General features: G+C 35.8%; 1 protein-coding gene across 2 annotated transcripts in view; it reads left to right on the top strand.

The window, feature by feature from the left end:
- Positions 1–15,162, top strand: part of UNC13C (unc-13 homolog C) — a 625,259-nt gene that overhangs the window by 511,433 nt on the left and 98,664 nt on the right. Inside the window, exons 25-26 of one of the 2 annotated variants that reach the window (XM_037743781.1) lie at positions 484–513; positions 14,520–14,608. In XM_037743781.1, the coding sequence (XP_037599709.1) occupies positions 484–513; positions 14,520–14,608 (119 nt within the window). The remainder of the gene's footprint in view (positions 1–483; positions 514–14,519; positions 14,609–15,162) is intronic. The other variant, XM_017543349.2, reaches the window with a different exon arrangement.

Raw genomic sequence — 15,162 nt, forward strand, 5'->3', positions numbered from 1 at the left:
ATCTTTTTCTCCTACATTTGCTGAAAACCTACTCAGAGATTATTAGCGGCATACCTCTTGCTATGAAAGTGTCTTAATCAAGTTTTTACATGGTTTAGCTAAGAACAGGGAATGATAATCCAAAATATCTTTAACAACTAAAATGATTATTATCCACAACAGAATACTTTAGTAAATACATTAAAAGTGTAAATGGGAGGCATTTGGTCTTATGTGTGTGCATGTGTGTGTTTGTGTGTGTAGTCATATATACATACATATATATTTGTATGCTAATGATTTGTAAAGTTCCACAAATTGTGTTTTTTACCATCTTGTACAATGTCAGTTTGATATCAACGTTTGTTCTGAAATATGCTTTATGGCGCTATTGGTTTGTTTATTTTTCACATCAAGAAAGCTCTGTCAAAAATGTGTTGTGTGCTGTGTCTGTAATGTGTCATGTCTTTGTCCAACGTCTATGACTTGCAATTCCATGAGCAGAAGAAGGAAGGAGAAAGATTCTTTTATGAGGTTTGTGATAGTAAGCGTCTTATCCGTTACCTGGCTGTTTCCTCCAACCCTCACTCCATACCTGAAGACCATTGCATTTTCTACTTATTCCCATTTGCTTGTTTGGAACAGACAGACAGTGAAATACTAGCTATGCACCTGCATCTTCCTGCCTACCACAGTCTTTTTTTTTTTTTTTTTTTTTTTTTTTTAATAAACTGACCTAAGCATCCCAGAGTTGAGGACTACTAGAGAAGATGCAAAGAGGGAGGGTCATGAAGCAGGGATTCTCCCCTTGAAACATTCTCAAGAGCAGCTATCTCAAGAATATGTCGGTAGATATTTCTGCTTAAGATTTGTTTACATTGTTCCTTCCTGTGGGAAAGTTTCTGAGATGTGCATAATGCTAGGATGCATTTCAAAGTAAATATCCTTTTTATTCCTAAATTTATGTGACTACAAATATTTCTTTTAAAATTGGCCTCTTCCCATGTGATTTTGCTTTTAACCCCAAGGAGATGTTTTTACAATTCCCCCAATGTCTGTTTCCCTTTCAGTATTTTGAAAAATGAACTTGCTATTTAGTGTTCTACAAATGAGAAGCACTAGAAAACCCGTGTGATGATGCAAAAATCACACAGGTTTAAAAAAAAAATGAACGTTTATGAACTGTGCCTTGATTGCGATCTCAGTTTTATTTGTATAAAATAAGGCCCCATTCCCTAAAGTGTGTTAATTCTTTACGTAAGGTCCAAGGGCATTGATCTTATTTTAAAATTCTTCTGCTGAATTACGTGAGGACAACCAATTAAGGATCATAATGTGAGATTTCCTTTTCCATTTTACTGATATCTTATATGCAGACTTGAAGTCCACCTAGCATTTAGAAAAGTGATGAAGAAATTATTGATTTCATGTGGGAAATACTGTCTCCTTTCTCTGAATTTTAAAGCGCACAAATCATTTAAGAATAAAGTTATATTTAAAATGTCGTATTTCTGCAGATGTCACCTTATGCTACTTATGCTATTTCATTACTATTCTGTATTTGAACCCTAATGTGAATAACATATTGCTGAACTGAATTTAACCAGACAAATCAGACCTGTACTTAAAGGAAACTGTATGGACCAAGTCACCTGCTAACTAAAAATGTTATAGAGTGGCTTTATCACCAATAAAAAAAAATGAATTCCTTATTTCAGATAAAGTTGCTGGTTTGAAATATACAGATCTCATACTCTACATTTTATTTCAAATATATGGCTAAACCATGTAACTCATCTTCTTATCGAAGAAAATAATGAAAACAGAAATACCAAGCTTGGTGCCCTTCTCCCTTTAAAACTCTTGCAAAGTCTATTTGCTAAACTCCTTAGACACAATTGAAGAAGAAAACTTAAATAAATAAGTGAAATAAAGTGAATGTTTAGCTTCTAACAATGTAATCTTCTTCTTTCATTTTCTATGTTTATTTTTTTTCATTTCTTTCCATCTCTTTGCCCTTTTCTATGATTTCCTATTTCTCCTGTTTTCTTTTTCTCCTCTCTATGCATAGATTGTTTTGCTTATTATCTTCCATTTTCAGTTCAAAGTTTTAGGTAGGGCCAATTAGCATTGGTATAGAGATTGATGAAATGTCAGGAGGAAGCAAGATTTGCATTCAAGTCTGAGTGCAACATGTATCCTCCCAGAAAATATAAGCTTAATTAATAGAGAATTATGATAGAGTTTCTTATTACTCTGGGGTCTCTAGGCAACAGAATTTCAAAATAATAAGCAGAGATCTTAGAATATTATTGTATAAACATGGCAGTATCTAAATGTTTTCCTTAACTTGAAGCTTTTATAAAGATAAAAAAGGATTTGATTGAAAATTACAGAATTCACCCTTTGATATGAGGAGTATATACAACTCTTGATACAGACATGTTCAGGAGCCTTTAAAAGTTATACAGTGTTTACTAATCCAAATTCCTAGTTTCTTCTTTTCAGTGGAACTGTTTATAAAACCTTCACTGGTATTGCTAAGGGATATTTTCCAGGGTAGACCTTATTCTTCTTTTAAGAGTTTCTTTTTATTTTATTCCCCAGCATCTGTGCTGACATATGTACTTCTTGCTATAAAAATTAAATAGCAAATATTTGCTTGTGCACTTGCTCCAAATAATTTTAATGCTATGTGTTTACTACTTGGCTTCTAACAACAGCATTGCTTGCCTCTAATATTATACTGTCTGCAAAGTGCTGGCTGCTTACAGGCATGACTGCATGCTACTGCAGCTCCTGGCTGCTTTATTCTGATCACTGTGTAGTTGAGGCAGCTGTTTTTCCTTCACAGGATCAGCCTCTTTTCCCTCTGGAAATAAAAAGAGTGTTTAAAACCTTTTTTCAGTAGAAAAATCCACTCTCTGTGTGGAATCCAAATGGAAACATTGCCTAACACAGTGATGATCTTGGGATTATGTTGTTGACAATGGTTCCAAAAACAATCACTTAAGCAATCATTAAGCATAGACAATTGCAGGCACAATATCCTTGGGCCATGTCAGCAATACCCTATTTAGGTAAAAAAAAAAAAAAATCCTCAAGGACATAGAAATAGAAATTCCATTTGACCCAGCAATCCCATTACTGGGTATATATCCAAAGGATTACAAATCGTTCTACTATAAGGACACGTGCACACGAATGTTCATTGCAGCACTGTTTACAATAGCAAAGACCTGGAACCAACCCAAATGCCCATCGACAACAGACTAGATAGGGAAAATGTGGCACATATACACCATGGAATATTATGCAGCCATCAAAAACGATGAGTTTGCGTCCTTTGTAGGGACATGGATGAACCTGGAAACCATCATTCTCAGCAAACTGACAGAAGAGCAAAAGATCAAACACCGCATGTTCTCACTCATAGGCGGGTGTTGAACAATGAGAACACATGGACACAGGGAAGGGAGCACTACACACTGGGGTCAGTTGGGGGGAAATAGGGGAGGGACAGTGGGGGGTGGGAAGCTGGGGAGAGATAGCAAGGGGAGAAATGCCAGATGTAGGTGATGGGGAGGAAGGCAGCAAATTACACTGCCATGTGTGTTCCTATGCAACAATTTTGCATGTTCTTCACATGTACCCCAAAACCTAAAATGCAATAAAATAAATAAATGGGAAAAAAAAAAGTCAAAACAGAATAGCAAACCACTAAATGTCTTCTCCTATAAAGAGATTTTCCAACTCACTTCTCTGCACATAAATCTGGAGCATGTTTTGGCAAAATGTCTCTGATTCCTCTCGAGAATATTTTTAAAAAGTAAAAAGAATCTCACAAACCATGAAGAAAAACTAACCTTTAGAAATGGAGTACAGGGTCTGTTTTTTTAAAAAGCACCTCAGGTGATTTTTTATGTGGATGTAGTTTTTGGAATTACTATACTAAAACAAATATAATACCCAACCCCTGTTATAGATGGACTAGAACTATAAGTTAAATTATTTATCCTACAATCCCCATACAACATTAGCTGTCCCTTTAAAACACAATAACAACAAAGCGATTGTCAGAGTGCCATGTACTAATTTTCATTCATTGGTGAATGATTACTTTAGCTTACATCATGTTAATAGCTTAATTATTTTGTGAATATAATTCAGTATATATGAATTAAAAATAATTACTTAGCTTATATTCATTTTATAACAGAAAAACATTGCTGCAGCCCCTGGAAAGGACTCTTCTTTAATCTGCAATCTGATTTGTACAGGTATATGAAAAAAATCCAAAATTTAATTTCTTTTCAGAAAGTTATAAGGTATGGATTTTGAAACTAAAAAGAAATTGTATTATGGTAATTGATTTAGAAGATGCATTATTCCTTCACAATATTTTATTGATGCAATCATTTTAAATGGTAAATCCATAGTAATCCATAAGCCTGCTAACTGTTGATGTTACTTCAAATTGTAGTTAGTTATTATTAAGACATTTAGGGAAAAAGAAAGGGTTTGTTTGTTCAGCTAAATTATTTCCATCTGTTGACCGTAAGGCAGATCCATTAGGTACAATGATAATGTTATTTTTATTGTTATGACTCAAAAAAAAAGATTGACTCTTCTGTGTCATATCATGGTGGTACAGTTTCCTATGAGAGTAACTTCACATAGGTCCAGGCAGACTAGAACCAAGGAATCTGGACCATCATCTCATTGTTCTAAATATATGTGTATTTTAATAAACAACTAATTTATCCTTTTATTTCAGAAATGTATGTCTATGTTGCTTTTAATTTTTAATGGCATATTTGATGTGTCAACTAGAAATTGCATCTGACTGCCTAAAAGTGTGTGTATGCACCTCATTGAAATTCATTGTCGTACTTGTTAGCCACATGGACTTAGTCATTAGCCAAGCAACCCTAGACCAGGAAGGAAAAACATTAATCTTCATCATTTTTCACTTGCTTCTATTCTCACAACTTTATATGTGCTGAGGCAACAGAAGATGAATCAGAGCTTTAAAGGAAATAATACTCCATGCCGGTAGTTCTTCTTGAACCTCAGCACACATCAGAACTGCCTGATGAGTTTATGAAAACACACATCACTGAACTCTATGCCCAGTGTATTTGATTCAGTATGTTTGGGGCAAGGCCAGATTATTTGGATTTCTAAGAATTCTCTGGGTAATACTGATGCCATTGGTCTGGGGACCATGCTTTGAGAATTACTGCGCTATGCTTTTTAAAAAGGAATCAGGCTGAGTGCAGTAGCTCACACCTATAATCCCAGTACTTTGGGAGGCTAAGGTGGGTGGATCACCTGAGGTTAAGAGTTTGAGACCAGCCTGACCCAACATGGCCAAACCTTGTTTCTACTAGCCAGGCATGGTGAAGGGTGCCTGGAATCCCATCTGCCCAGGAGGCTGAGGCAGGAGAAACACTTGAAACCAGGAGGTGGAGGTTGTAGTGAGCCAAGATCACGCCATGGCACTCCAGCCTGAGTGACACAGTGAGACTCTATCAGAAAGAAAGAAAGAAAGGAAGAAAGGAAGGAAAGAAGGAAGGACGGAATCAGATAATTAGAAAAGAACTCAGAATACTTACTTTTCTCATTTGTACACCACTCCTGACCAGCCTACTTTCTGTGTTTTTAATCTTAAGTACACCTGAAAATCAAGGTATTTGTATGGAAATTGGGATAGCATGCAAGAGTGCAGACAAGTATTTGTATTAAAGAATATGATGATCCCAAAATACAGGTAGTCAATTTGCAGTTATATATAAAATGCTTGCTTTTTTTTTTTTTCTTCCAAAGATTCTGGCCTTTGGCGGGGCGTGGTGGCTAATGCCTGTAATTCCAGCACTTTGGGTACCTGAGGCAGGTGGATCACAAGGTCAGGAGTTCAAGATCAGCTTGGCCAAGATGGTGAAAACCTGATTCTACTAAAAATACAAAAATTAGCCAGGCATGGTGGTGGGCGCCTACAATTCCAGCTACTTGGGTGGTTAAGGCAGAGAACTGCTTGAGCCCGGAAGGCTGAGGTTGTAGCGAGCTGAAAGCGAACCACGGCACTCCACCCTGGGGGACAGAGTGAGACTCCATCTCAAAAAAAAAAACAAAAAAACACTCAGGCCTTTATGCTTACATTTTATATGTAATATTATAAAAGTGGTGTTATACAGAGGACAAATTTTGTGTTCAGGTTTCTGATCTGTCTCCTCTTCTTAATGTAAATAGAGATATTAAGTTACTAGTTAAAAAATTAATGAGAATGAATCTACTATTCTTATTTTTTTAGGAATTACAAAATATAGAATAAATTATAAAGTATATATTAGATAGTAAAATAGTTTCAAATGGTCACATTATATCTTCCTTTCAGTTCTAAAACTGTTTTCTGAAGCAATTTGCAAGTTCTTCCTCTTTTGTTTGAATATTCATTGTTGCCTACTTGTATTTATTTTATCTGCAGGTGGGCAGAAGCTGGGGTGCAAAATAAAAAGATTTTTTAATGCCTGGGCCTCAAGAAGGTTACAAGGAGTAAGAGACTTGCTGAAACAACCATTAGACTAGAGATACCTTTTAGCACTTAGTGAAGGATATTCCGAAGCCAAATGCTCCACATCCTTGTAAACCACCTTCCCTGTGGGGCTGGCTGCTGTATGAGAAACGATCTGACCACACTGAACATGATGACAGAATTTACTCCTTCGCTGACTCATTCAGTAAATATTTATTTGTTGAGCACTTGTTATGAGCTGTAAATTTTACTAGGAACTGGAGATACAACAGTTCCTAAGATGCAGATCCCACCCTTAAAAACTTAGAAGTTTTTAGGGGAATCAGAGCAATTAAATAGATAAGGTTTGTGAGAGAAAAACAACAGGAACACTTTCTAAACATGAAAATATTTTTCAGGTGAAAGTTTTGTTACTTTCATCTGAACTTTGTTATAGCATATCCTGCAACAATTCAGAAATAAACTCAAACCTCCTCTCTTGTGTAAACAGAGGCACAAAGGGAGACGTAATTTGGCTGAAGTTAGCAAAAGCAACCAGTGATAGCTTCATAGCACCAGATAATAAGGAGAATTGAATGTATGAGTAAGTGCTGGCCTGTTATTCTGGCAACATGCAGATGCTGCCTGATTTCTTTCTCCTTCTAACCATCTCTACCATCTCTGCAGTTATATTTAATAAATTGAACTTAATGGAAAATTAAGAGAATAATAAGGGCCAATAAATTCAATTATATTGAAGTGATTTAATAAACATGTTTAAGAATTTAGCACTGCTAAGATGTAAAGTTTAGCTAACTGCTAAGCCTGTGAAATTATGAAAAGGTGCTATCAAGGAGGCTGAGAGGTTCTTTGGCTTGTAAGCCATGTCAAAATGAAATACAGACCCAGGCAGGTGATGCTTGTTAACGTCATTTACCAGAGCATATGAGAGAGCTCACAGGGTTACTCATACACTGCCAGGCCTCTTTTTAAACTCACCCTTCTCTGAACCATAAGAAAACTTAAGAAGAAAGGATATATGCCACAGAAAAGGGGGAGAGGACGAGTGCTTCACTTCAACTGCCATCTTCCGTAATAAATCTATTTCATTATCTCGTTGTGATCACCTTCAGTTGCTCATGCCAGCCCCAGCAAACTGTAAATCAATGCTGTTACCGGTAAAATTTAACTTCTTTAATCCAGTCGATTCTCTTTTTTGTCCTGCTTAGCAGAATAGTCCTCAGGCATCCTGAGATAATGGCTCACAGAGAACACTCTGTCCCGGCACTTGATGGTCAACATGTCCTGAATTCAGTTGACTGAGTGGACTAGTGATATTCACAATGCTGAGCAGTGATTTATAACTGATGAGAGATTGTGAAAAAACTGCCAAGTGGGACAAACAGAGTAAGACAGGGGAAAAGCACAGAAGAAAATTCTAAACATAAAGTGTCTCATTTATTCTATTCCTAATTTATTCCTACTCGGTCCATTTTCACTGTTAGTCAGCCAATAGATGCAACATACAAGCCCTAAGCTCCTTTCCCATTGCTACCAAACAGGGATTTCTGGTTTTTTAATGAACATTTTCAGAAGAGAATTTCTTCAGAGGAAATAGCTTCTAAGAACGTAGCTCTTCAATCCTCACGTGGCTCCAAAACCATAACATGTTGTCTGTGCCTTGGTTTTACCAATCTGGAAAAACAAGGAGGTAGAACTATGTGATTCCTGAAATTCTTTTTTTTCTTCTAAATTTCTGTCATTATAAGGACAATCCATATGTCAGCAATCCATGAAGTAGAAGAATAGTTCACGTGTTGAAGGTAAGAAGGGAAAAAATGTTTTAAGAGAAAAGAATGTCACATAACTCACGTTAAGCTTGAAGGTATAATTTCAGGAAAACCAGTTTGTAGAAATAGAAGCAGAGAAATCCAAAATTGCTCTATATTCATAAACTCAAAACTATATTGAGTGAATTATAAAAGATAAGACAATCTTTTTTTTTTTCCTTCAGTTGTGTGGACTGAAGAACCTCATTTAATGTATCTCAAAGGCATTTAGTTGATTTGAAGCACAGCGACAGTTGGATTTACTGCATACTCTCTTTAATTAGGATGGGAGACAGCTATTGATGTTCAATTTTTTGTAAAGCCAGAAGTTGGTATCATGCATTTCCACAACTGATAGATACCTCTAGTATAACATTCATGCCAATCTGAATAGGATAAAGAGAATGCCATAATCTGTCTGAAAACTGTCATGTAAGTTCTTGGAGCTTCTCCTAAGAGGCATTTTAAAAAGAAACAAAAATAGGAGTGGTATAGTAAGAGCTGGGGACATTTGTTTCCAGTAGAGGGGACCATGTATTCTTTTATTTCTGAAAACAAATCACAGTATTCATGCCAGCACCACAGGCTTACAAAGCAATTTAGGACTTTTCCAGGAAAGTACCTTACTTCTAGATTCACTGGGGCATTTTTGCCGATTGCTCAGTCATATATTTTAAGTTGAAGTAAACCTTATTAAATAAAATAATTCTGGTCAAATGGAAGATTTGAAGGAAAATGACCTTAAAAAAAAAAAAAAAAAGCAAGAACTCAGAGCTCAGATAAGATTGTGAGGAGTTGCTTGAAGCAATTTCCTGGTGGAAAGCCGTCTTGAAGAATGATAAGCAAGAGTCATGATTATATTTGGGTTTATTACACCAGTTAGTAGGATGAAAGAGAAAACAGGAAACAAGAACACAACTTGCAGATGATTATAGTCGGCTAGAGGAGAAAAATTCAGAATCTGAAAGTGAAGAGGACAAGGCAGGTGGATAAAACATCTCAGAGAGATCTCACCAATCATATTTGGTATCCAGGTAAATATGGAAGGAAGAAAACAGGAGTCAAAGGTGACTTTCACGTTTCTGCCTTAAACAATTACAGGCCATTAACCAAATCAGAGGAAATAAGAAGTTAAATAAATTAAGAATGGTAATAAGTTTTGTTTTGATGTGTTACAACTGATATATGTATAGGCCATCAAAGTGGAAGTTTACTAGGTACTTGGAAATATAGACATGATTCTCAGGTATGCTGTTAAGAATGTTGATAATAGATTTGGGATCCTTAGCATATGAGTAATACTTGAAGCCATGGGCATGAATCGAGTTGCTCAAAGGGAGCACAGAGTGAAAAGAAAAGAAGATTGGAAAGGGAAAACTGAAGGACACTAACATTTAAGGGGTATACAGAGGAGGAAAGTTAACAGAAGACAAAGACAAATCACAGGCAGTTAGAGAAGCCGGGAGAGACCTTGGGAAACAGAGCATACAACAGTGTGAATAAGGCTAAAATCATTAAGGTCCTTGAAATTAACAGATCATTGGTGACCATATGGAAGCATTTCAGTGCCGTATCTAGAGTAGAAGCCACGTTGCAGAGAACTAATGAACGCTAGGAGATAAGAACGTGGCGTCAACAAGGTTGACACTGTTGTGAGCAGTTTAAAGATCAAAAGAAGGAAGGATATTGGCTAGATGTCAATGAGAAGGTAGTTCCAAATAAGTTTGGTTTTTCTTTCATTGTCTAGTTTTTATTTTAGCATAAATGTTACCCGAGCATATTTGTAGGATACGGTAATAAAATTAATGGTAGAGGGAATAAAAAGGGAAAGGATAATTGATGGAACAAACTCCAAAAGAAGGAACGAAGAGTGCAAGTTGTACAGCATTTTACTTGGAAATAAGGCTGTCTTTTTCATGGAACAAGTGGTGAAATTTTTATTTATTAATGCTTTAATATTGGAGAGTATGAAATCGACCAGACTAATGATTAAATTTTGGCCACTGACAAGATAGCCAGGAAGTTACCTTCCTTCGTGGTTTGTATTTCTTTACAGAAAATAACAGACCCCTAATACTGATGAGCTGAACACAAGGAAAGATAGCTTAGTAGCCCATAGGAAATAAAGGAAATGAGATAGTAATAAAGACTGTGGAGAAGAAATAAAATTCACACCAAAGATCTTTAATTTCTTCCACACAGAGTCTACTTTTCAAGAGTTTATATTGCGCTATCTAAAGAGTTTAAATGACACTTTGTAACCCATTGGTTGTAACTCTAGCAAGAGCTTGAGGGTCAGTTTAACAATTGCTGCTGTAAGAGAGTATATAACATGGATTTTCTTTAGATCTCTAGGGAAGTAACCTGTTCTAGAAAACAAATAAACATGCCGTGTGAGTATGATAACCATTTTTCTGAACCAAACAAATATCAGGGAAAACCTGACATGGTCTGGCAATGAGATAGACATTTGAAAACAGGATTAACTTGATAACTCTGGAATATATGGTTTCTAAGGAATGAAAGATTTCAAGGACAAAAGTATCTTAGTCATAGATAATGCAAAGTATGAGTTCAAGGAGATAAAGTGTTCTTGATGTAGGACTGCTTCTGTGAGGGAATCTTTTGTGCTTCTTTCTGTCCTGACTTCATTCCTCAACATGTGGCAAATGCCCATCAATGCAGGATACTGGGATAGACAGCCAGGATAGATGGAAAACATAGATTTAGAAGAGATCATTTAGAGAGAACACTACATACACAGTTATAGTAAAAACCATAGTCAGTATAGAGGCTGGATCTACTAACTGTCTAGGGCTAGCTACTCTTGGGCAAAAACTTGCAAAAGGAGGTGATAAGTGAACTATCTTTTAAAGAAAAAGGAAAAGTAAGCCTTAAGGAAAAGAGCGTAAAAGATGTCATGCCTCTGGGCATGGTGGCTCACGACCTGTAATCCCAGCACTTTGTGAGGCTGTGGGTGGATCACCTGAAGTCAGGAGTTCAGGACCAGCCTGGCCAACTTGGTGAAATTTCCTCTCTACTAAAAATACATAAAAAATAGTTGGGAGTGGTGGCAAGTGCCTGTAATCCAGCTACTCAGGAGGCTGAGGCAGGAGAATGCTTGAACTCGGGAGGCAGAGGTTGCAGTGAACCGAGATTGTGCCACTGCACTCCAGCCTGGCAACAAAGCAAGGCCCACCTAAAANAAAAAAAAAAAAAAAAAAAATCTTGCCTACTAGCTATCTCTCCCAGACAATTAATTTCTATTACCAAAGCTCAGTGGGATAAAATATCTCAAATGTGTAAAAACTCAGTTAATACCTATATGGGATTCTAGTCCATTCTGATTATCTGAACCATACTTTGGCAGGCTAGATTTTGGAATTCCCAAGCCCTTCATAGAGTGGGGTTTAAGTCTGTCTTAAAAACTTTAATTTAAATTCAGAATTTGACTCAATATCTTTACATTTTCATTGTATATAGTCCTCTTGACATAGAAACTTTATTATTTAGCCAGCCAGCCAATTAAGCCATTCAGATACACATGCTAATTGAGTTTCTACTTTAGAATAAATTAAACTGTGACTTATGAATGTTTGAAATTTCTCTTTTCTTTCCATTTTAATTTTTGCTTTTAACAATTAACAATACAAAAAGAGTCAAGATAATTTTGATGTTATACTACTTATATAACTAGGCTAAGGTTTAAACCTGTGGAAAAAAACATTACATTGCCTTTTACCTTTTCAAAGCACCCAATCATTTTTGAAATATGCTATTGATAATTTAGGCAATGAATTTTCAACTCCCAATCTGTTATTTCTTGAAGTTTTACAAGGTTTGTAGGAGTAGGAAAAATGTCCTCAATTTGGACACATAAAGTAATGTGGAAGAACTCAAGAACTGGTACCTCTGCTACCGAAGGAGATTGCTTTATTATTAGATGAGTATGATATTTATGTCTGTTATGCAAATGATTGAAAAAGATGTGCAATTTTCTAGAGCCATGTACATCAGCCTCAAAATTGCTTCGCCTGTTTTAATGGTATGATTTAGATCAGATAAACATTAAACACTTAACTGAAACTAAAACTTTTCCTTTTGAGGTGGGGACTGGTTACATGACAGAGACATTCTATCTGCACCTACTTAGAAACATAGCTGCGTATCCAGAAATTAAAACTGTCATCCAAGGTTCAAATCTCTGTAGTCTGGCAGTTTTATGTTGTCAAGTAATAATTATTTGCTGAGAAATATCTGCTCACCATACCTAAGGTAGACTAAAATAATTTTATGGGAAAATAGCATAATTTCATACAAGTGGCCTATGTAGCCATTTCTGTGTGACTTTGAAGGCATTATCTGGTGATAATCCTACCTCAATGTGAACAAATTACCTCAATGTGTATATTGAACTAACATGAAAACCAAAAGACATTTTAAATAAGAAGCTACCCTCATTTCCTGAAGAAAATGCTACTTTCAGAGTGATTTCCTTGGAGGTGGTAGAGGTATGGGTGGGGACTACCACCTATGTCAGCAAAAAGAGGAGAGCCTGAAGAAAACCAAATGGGAGAACTTACGTCTCATTCCCTCTTCCCCAACATTTTTATCAAATGAAATCAAGGAAAAATTGTTATGAGTACAATAACAAGAAAATATAATTTAAAAATAGGCAGGCTGCATTGTACCTTAGGATTGGAGTGGAAAATCACGTACGTTTTCTTGGTTAAGGGTTAGGGAGTTATAATTTGTTAGGCAAATTGTGATTAAATTCATTATGCATCTTAAGTCTTTTTAAAATAAGTATGTACTATCTAACTGTCTTTCTGAATTACCCTGCCACTGGTTGTAGTTGAATAGAATGCTTAGAAAGTATGAGGCTCATGGATATGTTAATTTTCTCACGGAAGTCTCTGTTTGTTACGGTAGCCTGTGTGTCTGGACAAGAGCTGTCAGCATAACTGATTACTGAGACAGAAAAAAAAGATAAGATACAAGGAGTCCAGAGCAATTGCCTTGCTTCTGATAGAGGGCAGAAACTAACCAATCCTGAAAGTTACCTGGATTTCAGTTAAAACTGATATAAAGGATTAGTTTGATATAATGAATAAAGTCTGAAGTGCCAAATGCAATATTTGATTTTCATTACAAAGTTTTTAGTCATGTCAGTACAACTTAGAGCTACCCAGCTGCAGAAATACGTAAATAATTGTTCTTCCTAATATTTCCTTAGTATTAGAAGGTACTCTTAGAGGATTATAGGACTTAAGTCCAATGCACACTCACAGGGAAACTTCTTGGTTCTGGATCAGCTCCCAAAAGTTTAAACTGATATTAGGTCCTATATTTGGTTGGCATTCTTAGATTCTCTTACTTATACTAAGTCGTGTTTTAATTTGTTTTACTCCCAAAACTTGGCTTTATCCCATCTTCTTCTTTTCAGTAGTACATCAGCTTGGGCAAGAACTAATGACAGTAATGGTAGGAAACTAAATTTCAAAAAGCTGAAAGAAGGAAAGAGTCACATTTCAACTTCAGATAATGTTTCAGATTGCTATTTACATGAATTTCTCTCTGCAATATACAATACATCTATTATCCTGATCTTTGAGCTGTAAATGAACAACCAGGAAGAAAAGTCAGGCCTATTATCTCCAGAAAAACATGGGAGTTTTTGGATACCTTGTCTATCCTATCTTAATTCCAAAGTTGGGAAAATAAGAAAACATCTTTAAATAATGCACAACACAATATTCAAAGTTAATTTTTAACAATTTTTATTCTTAAGGTACCTATCTATTTACAGGGATATCAAAGATTAAAATATATTTTTAACACATATATTCATGTGTCATAACATGTTAGGTTTTCTAAATTATGAAATTATCATGTTCTAGAGGATATTTTTGTCACGCCTTGCATCTCATTGCTAAAACCAACAGAGGCTTTGCTATGTAGCTCCTATTTGTATGCATGCCTTGAGTTTCAATTTTTTGTATATGAGAACTTCTCAGTTTCTTTAACGTTTCCTAAACATTTAGATTTTATTTCAAAAACTAAAAAAAAAAAAAAGGGAGAGAAAAAAGCTTATGTGTTGTTTGAAGTTACCACATAACAATCAAAATGCTTGTAAGAGAAACAGAGGTATGATTTCTCAAAACTCCAAAGTAACATTGTTTATCGTCTCTCTGCAGCTAGATTCTGAAGCTAGTACTATTCTGAAAGAACTTCAAGTTAAGCTCAGTGGGGTCCTGGATGAGCTTAGCGTCACTTATGGTGAAAGGTAAGTGGCTCAGTTGTCATTATCTAAATTGATAATTAGGTATCAGCTCATAATATTCTTCTCTTCAATGCTGTTTCCTCTGACTGCCTAAATCTATTTAACTTCAAAACCCAGCCTAAATGTCATTTTCTCTGAAAAGTCTTTTATGACCACACAATCTAATACTGCTGTCTTGCTATGCACTCCCTATAACTCTGTGCATCCGTCAGTCGGATAACACCTATAACACTATCCTCTAAGTTTTGTTTTACCTGTCCCTTTTCCACACTCAGGACTGAAACCATATCTCATACATATATGCAATTCTAGCATTTAGAGCTTGGTAACTGGCTACTGAAAGGCTAGAGAAAGGGAAGGAACAAAAGAGAAAAACTTCACATATATAAGAGGCTTGAGTTGTATTCATACCATACATATCAGTGTGTTCGCACTGAGTGTAACTGGATCAACAACCATATGCCAATTTGTCAAGATTCTTGGTTTTAGGGGTTAGTCATCTGAATACAACTACCCCGTGGAAAGGAGCTTGGAAACTATTGATATATCTATATTTT

This window comes from Cebus imitator, unplaced genomic scaffold, assembly GCF_001604975.1.
Source record: "Cebus imitator isolate Cc_AM_T3 unplaced genomic scaffold, Cebus_imitator-1.0 Scaffold154, whole genome shotgun sequence".
NCBI classification, from domain to species: Eukaryota; Metazoa; Chordata; class Mammalia; order Primates; family Cebidae; genus Cebus; species Cebus imitator.